This window comes from Vanacampus margaritifer, unplaced genomic scaffold (genome assembly GCF_051991255.1).
Source record: "Vanacampus margaritifer isolate UIUO_Vmar unplaced genomic scaffold, RoL_Vmar_1.0 HiC_scaffold_42, whole genome shotgun sequence".
Taxonomy (NCBI): domain Eukaryota; kingdom Metazoa; phylum Chordata; class Actinopteri; order Syngnathiformes; family Syngnathidae; genus Vanacampus; species Vanacampus margaritifer.
The window spans coordinates 89,587-100,861 of NW_027520752.1; the positions used below are offsets into that span (position 1 = coordinate 89,587).

Consider the following 11,275-nt stretch of genomic DNA (forward strand, 5'->3'; position numbering starts at 1 on the left):
AAAGAAGAAAAAAAAAAGAAAAGAGGTGGGACGTTTGACACTGAGACTCCGGAGCATGTGTCAGCCGAGTGAGACAGACTGCTCGAAACAATGTATCAAAAGCCCCGATGAAACCTCCGTGATCACGTGCTGATGACGTATGCGGCTTTATGCGCGCTAATGAGATACCGGAAATTACGTAACTGATTCAAACCCTTTGGCGCGGTGTCAGGCGCACAATTCCCTCATGTAGATATTTGCTTCACTTTATGTTCACCTGGAAAAGTTAGTTATTCGGTATGTTTCCAACAAAAGTACTCCCACAATGATGCAATTAAAGTTTCCAATTATGCATTACTTTTAAATAGTGTGTAGAAGATACAGGCTTGGCCCAAGTATTTTCCACCGGGTTGCTATAAGCGCTTCTCCAAGACCCTCAGTCACATCTCCCAAAGACTGATGTTGAAATACTTGTCATCTGGCTTCACAGCGCACTTGTGTCATATCCAAATCATGTTTATAAAAATTGAATGAGTAACAGGACATCACATTGAACCATAGTACTGGTACAGTGTCAAAATATTGCAACACTTCCATGTGTACCTGATGATCATTAGATAGACACAAATGTAAGACTGAGTGTACTGGTGTTATGTTGGAATATAAATCAATCAGGCGAATCACTTTGAAGATTATAGCTGCTATGGCTCCAGCTGACCACCAGATGTCACCGGTACGATCTATCTTATGGGGCTTTGAAACTTCGACTCTTTTTCCAAAGCAATCAGCCGAAAGCCTCAAAAGCTTCACAAGGCTTCATTGTCCCATCTCACACTGTGTATATAGTAGTGATGGCAGTGCGACACTGAAGCTTCGATACAAGCTTCAAACCCTGAACTACAATTCCATAGAACCACTGCGATAAAGCGATACACGCGCCGATACGGGGTTTCACACTTGCGCACTCGGCAGAGTGCTGGAGCACCAGTGTTGTTCGTCCCATCACTACCTACAAGCACTGATAACGCTTTTGAGAGGCACGTAATGACAAATGAGCCACCAGAGGGTGCTGCAACCGCACAAAAACAAAGACACTTACTGAAATGTTCACTTTAATTATTCACTTTTATTGTTCACTTTATTTTATCACTTCAAAACACTCAAGTGGAAATTAACTAATTGGAACGTCATGTCTCTTCATATTTCACATCCCTGGCACTTAATATTCCACACATTTTTTTATACCACAATCCGTAGTGTGGCCTCCATGACATGAAATTGTACAGTTACATTTTATCGTTGCATCGCTAAGCTAAACAGTGGAGAACAACAAAAGGTGGCAGTAGTGAGTACTAGAATTAAACTAATTGCTGATTGGCGTCCACAAAGTGGTCATCCAGACAGGAAGCTGCATTCGGACGGCGACATCACATCAGCTGGATACTAGTCAGCAACGCAGACCACACCTCCAACCACTTGATGCTTCGCAGGTCTTGAATTTGATATTTGTGATCCATCTGGTGGATGTCGTTAAAGGTCAGGCGAAAAGTGTCGGCGTCACACCAGATGACAATCTGGATGAGGACAAATCAGAAGGTCAATAAGTACTCAATCAGTAAATGTAGTTTCTACAGGTGCATTTTCACATGTGGACATCTCTACTTGCGCCCACTTCAATTTTTGTTCATATTGGATTGATATTTTGGATTTTACGGATGCTAGGCCTCATCATAGATGCGCACTACAGAAAAAGCTTCAAAAGAAAAACACTTCCAAGTGTGACCAGATCAAGATCAAGTGGTGTGACCTTGAAGTCGAGTCCGGGTCCAAAGGGCCGTTGCTCTGGAAAGTTCTCCTGCCTCTTTTCACCCCACGAGCCGTCCACCCTGGAGTTGAGCACGACGGTTCTGCTTTCAAAGTTGAACCTCAGGTGCAGCGCCGTCGCGTCGTCATCGGGGTGGAGGTCGCGCCCCAGCAGGTTGACGATGAGCCTGCCGCGCAAACACACAAAGTCGTCGTGGTAACGGGCTTCTTGACCTTGGGGCAGGGCGTGGCTTATTACGTCTCTGCTTTGGGATAGGCTCGTCCTCTGATGACTATGCTGCGGTTCACGCTGAGACCGTCATCGAGCGCACCTCTGAATCCGCCTTTCTGTACACGCACAATTGAGAAAAAATTTAATTTTAATCATTTATTTGCAAAAGACAATAAAAACGATCCTTTTTATGTCATTGTGGACAATATGGACAGATATTTCCAAAGATGACCTGAAAAAGGTCAGCTTACTTACAACACGGGGAGCTTATAATGCTATTCAGCATTCACAGCAAAAACCATTAACTCACCGAGTTGGCAAGCACGGGGAGCATGCACGAGCATGTGACATTGTGAGAGGAACACGCCATCCCACTGGCCGAGCTCGTGCAGATCTCGGGCTCCCGATTGGTCGGCGGAGCGGTGGTCGACGTCAGTGGGTAGTGGGGAGGGTGGGAGGTGGGGAGGGCGGGACAGGTAAGATTAGGAAGAGCGGGGCATGTAAGATCAGGACATTTCGGGAGGGCGGGACAGGTAAGATTAGGAAGAGCGGGGCATGTAAGATCAGGACATTTCGGACAGGCAAGGGATGGGGTCTCGTCTGCAGAGAAAAAAGAAATCCATTTGAAAGGACAGTGCACATTAGCAGACATGCAAACGTTGTTTGTCATGCGTCTTCTGAAGACACAGGACGTCTGCCTTTTCTTTCAGGGTCGCTAGCGCCACTCTTACTTTTTGAGCATGATGGCATAAGTCATTTGAAAAAATACCGGAGTCTGGTTGCCATCAGCTGTATGACTGACTTAAAAAGAACTCTGGCAATTACTAAGTAATCATCTGTGCATGAAGAAGTCATGCTTCCAAAGTAAGCTATAAATAAACATTCAAAGCTAAATGAACTCATTCACTGCCATTGACGACTATAGACGTCAAAAATTCATGTGAACTTTTTCTATTTAACTTTTTTTTCCCATTTCATTTCATTTTTTATGAAAACCTAGAATTTATTTTTTTGTATATTTATAACAGATATAAAATTTGTGATTAATCTTGAGTCAACTATTGAAGTCATGCGATTAATTTCGAATAAAGATTTTAATCGTCTAACGCCCGTTATTTTTAATACTTTTTTTTAAAATTAGGGGCGTCAGGTGATACATTTTTTTAAATTGTAATTAATCACATGACTTCACTAGTTAACTAACGAATAATCACAAATTTTACATCTGTTCTGAATGTACAAAAAAAAAAGATCTAGGTTTTCATACTCTTGTTAGCAAGTGGAAAAAAACTAATAGAAATAGTTCAAAATGAATTTTGGACGTATATAGCCGTCAATGGCAGTGAATGCGTTAACAAGTAAGTGATCGTGTGCTTGATGCCAAATATTGCATGTTTAAAACTAAGGTTGTCTATTTCATTTTTAACAAAAACTAATTTTGTTCCTAAATGCCATTTTCAAAACTGCACTTCCAATTAATTGACAAAACCCGGTGTGTTTTTTCCCGAATGTTACTATGAAAGTAACAAGTAATTAGCAAAGTAACTAAGTTACTTTATAATCACTTTCTCAATGTCAATGTGGCAACACATGGATTTGGATTGGATTGGACCAGGAATCCCGTCTCAATCTCCTCACCTGGAAAAGAAAGTTCCATGCAAAAAGAACGAGTCCAATTTTGCTGGGACGTCACATTACTAACCGCATTGTCGTAGCGACACGCTAAGGTAATGCAGCCACAAATCAACAAAGTGTGGACTCACCCACAGGGCGCTTGCAGATGTAGGCCAGGTACCTGTCGCAGTCCTTGGTGTACCAACCACTTTGCGTTATCACAGTGCAGTATCCGCTACTAGGTTTTTCGTGCAGCGGACCAGGACCCCATTGCCTGAAACAGGCAACAAGCTTTCACACAAGGGATTTATAAATTGGTGGCCCCCAACCTCCCAGAGCGGATTTCAGGCACAGAGATTTTTCCTGCTCCAAGCACTGAGTAAAGAAATGGCACTTACGACACTACTTGAAAGTAAAGCGTTCCATCAACCCACTTCCACTCTGAGTTATACTGATAAGCACGCCACAGGCCGATCCAGATAGCGTTCCTGGGAAATTGTGAACGCACCCAGTTCTGCAAGAATGGTAGAGAGAGTAAAGAAACGTTTCCATTAGCCCGGTTCCTTGCTTGGCCCTGCGTGGACGCATTTCCAAGACTTTTTGGGGCACAAGCGTTTACGATGGAACCGCTTTTCAGAACCATCTCGGAGCTAGCCTTTTTTTAAAGTTAAAGTACCACTGATTGTCACACCCAACTAAGTGGGGCGGAATTCCTTCTCCGCATTTGACCCAGGGAGCGGTGAGCCGCAGGGGCTGCGCTTGGGAATCATTTGGTGTTCTAAGCCCCCAATTCCAAACCTTAATGCTGAGTGTCAAGCCGGGCGGCATTGGGTTCCGTTCTTATTGTCTTTGGTATGACCCGGCCGGGGATTGAACCCACGACCTCCCAGCCTCAGGGCGAACACTACCGCCACGGCCAATGAGCTGATTTTTGAATCAACGCAAAACAGTGTCCATTTTCAAGTTATGAAAATGAAAGAGCGGGAGCAAAAGGGAGCGAGAGAATGAGAGATACAATACAGAGAGATTGATCAAGATTGAGAGAGAGAAATGGAGAGAAATATAGAGAGAGAAAAATAGAGAGGGAAATCGAAAGAGAAATAGAGAAACAGAGAGAGAGAAAGAAATAGAGAGCGATTGATAAAGATTGAGAAATAGAGAGAGAAATAGAGAGAGCGTAAGAGAGAAATAGAGAGAGCGATTGATAAAGAAAGACTGAGAGATAGAGAGAGAAATAGAGAGAGAGAAATAGCGAGAGAGAAAGCAATAGAGAAATCGAGAGGGAGTGAAAGAGAGAGAGAGAAATATAAAGAGAGTGAAAGAGAGTGAGCGATAGTGAGAAATATATAGTGAGAGAAATAGAGAGACAGAGAGTGAGAAAGAGAGCATAGGAGAGAAATAGAGAGAGAGAGCGATTGATAAAAGATTGAGGAATAGAGAGAAATGAAGAGAGAGAAATATATAGAGAGAGAAATATATACATAGAGAGCAATAGAGAGAAAGAGAGAAATAGAGAGACAGAAAGAGAGAGAGTGCAATTGATAAAGATTGAGAGAGAGAAATAGAGAGATAGAGATTGAGAAATAGAGATAAAGAGAGAAATAGAAAGATAGAGAAAAAAATAAAGAAATAAGAGAGCAAGAAAGAGAGAGCGAAATGGAGAGAGGAATAAAAAGAAAGATAGAGAGAAAAAGAGAGAGAAATAGAAAGAGGAGGAAAAATAGAGAAATAGAGAGTGAGAACTAGAGAGAGAAATAGAAATAGAAAGAGAGAGGAGGAAAAATAGAGAGTGAGAAATAGAGAGAGAAATTGAGAAAAATATAGAGAAATAGAGAGATATAAATAGAAAGAGAGAAATAGAAAGGGAGAAATGGAGAGATAAATAGAGAGAAAGAAATAGAGAGAGAAATAGAAATAGAAAGAGAGAGAAGGAAAAATAGAGAAATAGAGAGAGTGAGAAACAGAGAAATAGAAAAAATATAGAGAGATAAATAGAAAGAGAGACAAAGAGAAATAGAGAGAAATAGAGAGAGAGAAATAGAAAAAGAGAGGGAAGGAAAAAGAGAAATATGGAGAGTGAGAAATAGAGAAAGAGAAAAATATAGATAAATAGAAAGAGAGAGAGAGAAATAGAAAGAGAAATAGAGAGAGAAAGAGAGAAATTGAGATAGATGGAAAGAGTGAAATAGAGAGAGAGAGAGAGAGAGAGAGAGAGAGCGTCACCTGCTCATTTCTGTCCCAAATGCTGGCCAGGAGGCCTCCCTTGGAGTAACAGCTGTGTAGAGCTCTTTGCCAACTCTGATAGTCGTTTGAGAAATAGTAACAGTGTTCCTTGTAGCGCCGCCAGTTGGTCGGACATTGGGAGAGCACTGGAAAAACAACAAGATGAGAAACACACCAAAATCCACCACACATGACCGCATTCATTGCATATACAGTAAAAATGATAGCTAGTCCAGGGGCTTGTCATGTAACATAGCAATGAACGTCTCTGCCATTTCAAGTGGTGTCCTTAGGGGGCGCTATAGGACAATTAAGGTCACATGGGGCGCAGACACTTCTAATAGGCCTACAGTATACGTCCCCGATCCATCAGGCAGGGCCTACGTATAGTGGCGCAGATGGGATTTTAGAACTGGGGGGGTGACAGGGACTAAAACATTTAATTAATTAATAATTAATGTTGGATAAAATCTAAACAAAGATGTAGCAGTTGACATGTATATTTTATAGTTCCGGTATTTCAATTCCGCTATAGCCGACATGTCAAGCATTATCTAGCTAAGGAGAGAAAAGTTACAAACACCGACTGAATATTGTTCATTCTATCTTTCAAATTGAGCAAACACCTTTTTTGTTTGTTTTTGTTTACAGTGTATTAAAAGACTCGAACTGTGACGGTGTGTTCGGTTGAAAATCGCAATTTAGAGATCTAATAACTGTCGCCAAAGTAGCGTGCTCCCAGCGCTTCCCAGCCTTATAAATGCACAACTAAACACGTAAAGTTACTACAAAGAAACACTTGGTGGGGTTGCGCACGCACGGCTCTCATTTAAGATAAAAAAAACATAGGAAAAGTGCATACAAGCCGAGCGTTGTGGCGTAGGCCTACTTGTTGCGTCTCCGTGGCGACTCGGGCGCCTTGAAGTGCACAGTATGGTTTTTTTATTCCCATAAAATTCTAAATTGCTGTTATTTTTTTGATAGTCCTTTGCCATTTAAAAAAAAGTCTCAAGAGCTCACAATGAGTGCAATGACATTTTTTAAAGGAAAACCTCGATAAGAGTTGAACTCGGAATTAAAAGAATATAACTTCATTAGACTTTTGGACAAAGTATTGCGGCGGGGGTGGTGGGTGGGGGTTATTTTTCATCCAAAGTTAATTAAGTAAGTACACTCTCACCTGAACAAGTCCACCAAAGGACAAAGGTAACAAGGAAAGTCACTGCATGAATCCTCATGTTCGGAACTTCCACTGGACGGAAACTAACAGCAGGGGCACACTTAGCAGCAGGGGATCACCGAGTCAACTGCGTCGCACCTCCCTCCGCCCTCTTGTCCCCAGATCACAATGATACCACGTCACAAGCAGACGAAACAAGGGGGGAAAAAGCTTTGCGGGACCCTGTGCGACGTCATTTCAAAGCCTTGAAGACCTGTGTGACGTCATTTCAAAGCCTTGTAGCCTAATAATAATAACTAGAAAAATTCCCGCGGAAATTTTGAATGGGACTGCTGACTCTTGTAAATGAGCTGAACAGTTTAAAATTTAAACGACTGGAATCGGTCAAGAAATGTGGAAGTTAACCATAATCAACATCAACTAAAAGTATCTTACTGTCCATAAAAAAATGTAAATGAGCTGAACAGTTTAAAATTTAAAGGACGAATCGGTCAAAAAATGTGGAAGTTAACCATAATCAACATCAACTAAAAGTATCTCACTGTCCCTTTAAGAAAAATGCACTTTCACGCACACACATTTGACTTGGAGACGTCACGCACCCATATTCCATTGATATTGTATGAGAGACGCACACCTGGAACAAAAGCCTCTCACGACTTAATGGTTCAAAAAATGGCTCGTTAGAACGGCCAGGGTTTGGGGAACACGAGCATGTTCTAATTTTTTTAATCGGATGAAAAATGACCAAATGAGAGCAGGTTGAAAACTTATGATTTATCCAAAATAAAGAGGAAAAAAGAGGCGAATTTAACATGGAAAAGATAGGCGAGTTAGTCCGACTTCTCCTCGCTTAAAGTGAAAATAAAGGTACTAAATGACACCTTAGCCAAATAAAAGTTAGTTTGTCTGAAAGAAGAGACTTGTCACTACAAAATGTGAGAATTTGATGCCTAGTGAGCAAAGATTGTGGCCATGGTGACGAGTTGAAGTGAAACTTTTGGAAATAGATTTTTCTGCCCTCTTGTGGGTCACAACTTAAGGGGTGACCAAGTTGTCCCGCCAACGGGCCTCCTTTTTGTTCAATATTAGAGTCATACTGTAAATGGTATATCCCATAATGGCGGGACATGGGTGTGAAGTTCCACACACTCTTTGACCGTCCTGTTATGGTGAATGAATGAAATTGACATCTACGTAAAAGAGGCTAGTGGCATGTTAATAAGCACATGGTGGTATTTCTGTGAATGGAGGGGCGATCACAGTGGGATTAGTGGTCATTGTGGAGCCTAACTGGCTTTACACAAGCATGTCAAGGGTAAGATGGCAAGGAGAGGAGGGGGCGGGGGGCAGGCAAAAAAGAAAAAAAAAGACACGAAGGGGGTTGGGGTGAGGGTAACCTGAATGGGGTTGCGTCTCAGGAGCAGCAGTGGCTTCCAGTCTTTCTGGGGGTACAGAGGAAGAAGAGGAGGAGGAGGCAGAAGAAGGGGCCGCTCGCCGCCCCTGTCCTGGGGGGGGTCGGCCAGGCGAAGTAACCGCTGCAAACGCCTACACACTAAACTTATGGGCAGCCGATGAGGGCCGTACTCTGACGGAGGGGCGGAGGGAGAAAGGGTGGATATTATGGAGGGGAGGAGAGGAAGTGGAGGACATGATGCTGAAGGAGAGGAACTGCTGCTTGCGAAGAAAGGCTACACGCGCCCACACCCATGTAGACTACTCAAACATTAAAAAGAGACATATGATATTTTTCTACAAATTAAGACAGTTATCCTGTGTTTCAATGCTTCATCAAACTATTTTTTATAGTCATGAGAGGGGCCAACATCAAAATGTCAACTTTGCACACCGTTTAAAGGTACATTTTCTGGCATCGATGGTATTTTAGCTATATAATTTCACCCATATGGCCAGTTAGCACTCTCAACTATGAACAATCAAAGAGTATTTCTTCTATAAAATGTCACCTTTTATAATATACACACGCCAGGGGGACACTTACCGGACAGCGCCGTTTCCGACACGGCGGGTGCCGTGGTCCCTGCAGTGGGAGTCGTCTGTCTCTGCAACCCTGAGGATGACTCTGCTGACCTCTCCGACTGATGATGTGCCGGAAGAGGGAAGTACGGTAGCAGCTGCTGCTGATGCGGACGAGGAAGAGGACACAGCAGGACTGGTTCGCACATCCGCTGCATCGGTTGTTGCAGGCCTCTGGGGGGCGCTGGTCCCCTGGTTGGAGGCACCTATCCAAAGAACGCATAAGCAGCGAGATTTAAGATGGAGCAAGAGTGCGCTCGATTTGGGAGTTCGTGAAACTAATGCGGGCGGAACATTAGAGGTGGGTTTTTTTCTTGAACTTTTTGGAAATCGAGCTGCCTATTTGTTGCATTATTAATATTGTTGGTTTGGACTTGCACTACTTTAATGTGACTTTTGCGATGCATGTTGTTGACTGTGCACGTTGATCAATAAAGCGTTAAAAAAAACTTTTGTGAAATCGAAATATATTAATTATACAGATTTGCGCACATAACATTATCGCCATTAACTGTCCTCTTTTGGGTTCTTAGTCAATTTGTAAAAGTGTTTGATTTGTTCAAAAAATAATGATAATAAAGTTTTGAAATGACGGACAGGTGATGCTAAGTTGTGTCGAGCCATTGTGCTATGGGGAGACAATGAAAATAAGCAACATTTATTTTATGAAGTTAAATTATTATTAACTCATTCACTGCCATTGACAGCAATAGACGTCAAAAATTAATATGAACTATTTCTATTAGTTTAACATTTTTTTTCCATTTTTGTTAATGAGTATGAAAGCCTAGAATTTTTATTTTTTTTGTACATTTAGAACAGATATAAAATTTGTGATTAATCGTGAGTTTGTAGTAAAGTCATGCGATTAATTACGATTACAAATTTTAATCACCTGATGCCCCTAATTTTTAATAATCTTTTCTTTATTTTTCTTTATTTTTTTTAATAATCTTTTTTTTTTAAAGAAAATTAAAGATTATTAAAAATTAGGGGCGTCAGGCGATTACAATTTTTAATCGTAATTAATCGCATGACCTTACTAGTTAACTCACAATTTATCACAAATTGTATATCTGTTCTAATACAATTTAAAAAAATTCTAGGTATTCATACTCTTGTTAACAAAAGTGGGGAAAATGTTAAACTAATCGAAATAGTTCAAATGAATTTTTGACGTCTATAGCCGTCGATGGCAGTGAATGAGTTAACTTATATTTTACTGCAATATTTACACAAATTAATAATTTTTTAAGGCATTTTGCCTAGATGCTACTTTCTAAATTTATTTTAAAATCTCACGTACCTCCATTTGAGAAAAAACATATTTTATGTAACTGCTCCATTAGGTTCTCAAAAATAAAGCGCTCATGAAAAATTAATGTACTGAAAATTGCACTCCCCCTTACCAACGAGGTATTGACAATTCCAAACATCTGGGGCATTTCTTATATTTCCGCTTCATTTCCACGGTACAGCCTGGTATTGTATTGCTTTTGCCTGTGTCTAGCATACAAACCAGGCATGTTGTTATAGTAGTCAAACAACATTTGATCACATTTTCAAATCAAATTACAGCGACTCAAAGTCCAATGCTTTTCCATGAGCGGAGAGCGTCCTTTCACTGAGGATAAATGTTGCATTCGGGGAAGTTGGAAATCAGATTTATCCCACTTGGATTGTGTTAGTTCCGACCTCAAAGCGTTCGAGGCAAATGAAAATACAAGACATATGTTCACATCACACAATGTGATTTGGAATGCCTGCGTTAACCAGAACAACAAATAATTCATTGGAATCAGCCATTTTTTGTTGTTTACATTTGCCCCAAACACTTGGGGCAAATGAGGGCGGAACTGGGACACTTCAAGTAGGTGTTGAAGAAAATAATATTTTTCTTCGCGTGTTCGTTTTCTTTCGGATAGTGAGAATGTTGATTATCTGAATACAGGCTGGAGATCGGTGAACAGTTCCTTCGAAGGTTTTATTTCTACAGAATATTCCGGCCACAAGCGAGCTCCCAGCAATGGTGGCAGCGTCTCGCAAGTGCGAAGTTACAGCGGACTCACAACATTCTTATACTATCTTGAAGTAGCGGTACCACAAAGCCTCCACCAATGAGATAAGACTTTAAAAAGACATCATTGATTACAGACACTTCAACCACAGACAATGGCCCATTGTTGTGGAAATAGATTAAGTCTGTT

At 41.2% G+C, this 11,275-nt stretch overlaps 1 protein-coding gene across 1 annotated transcript; it reads right to left on the reverse strand.

Annotated features, from left to right (window-relative positions):
* Positions 1–1,085: 1,085 nt before the first annotated feature.
* On the reverse strand, positions 1,086–7,226 carry LOC144040873 (uncharacterized). Its single transcript, XM_077555233.1, has 8 exons — positions 7,032–7,226; positions 5,852–5,997; positions 4,027–4,142; positions 3,778–3,902; positions 2,325–2,614; positions 2,042–2,130; positions 1,787–1,970; positions 1,086–1,553 (listed from the first exon to the last, which is right to left on the reverse strand). Exons 1-8 carry the CDS (start codon positions 7,087–7,089, stop codon positions 1,407–1,409), a joined length of 1,155 nt encoding a protein of 384 aa, XP_077411359.1. The 5' UTR covers positions 7,090–7,226; the 3' UTR covers positions 1,086–1,406.
* Between the last annotated feature and the right edge of the window lie 4,049 nt (positions 7,227–11,275).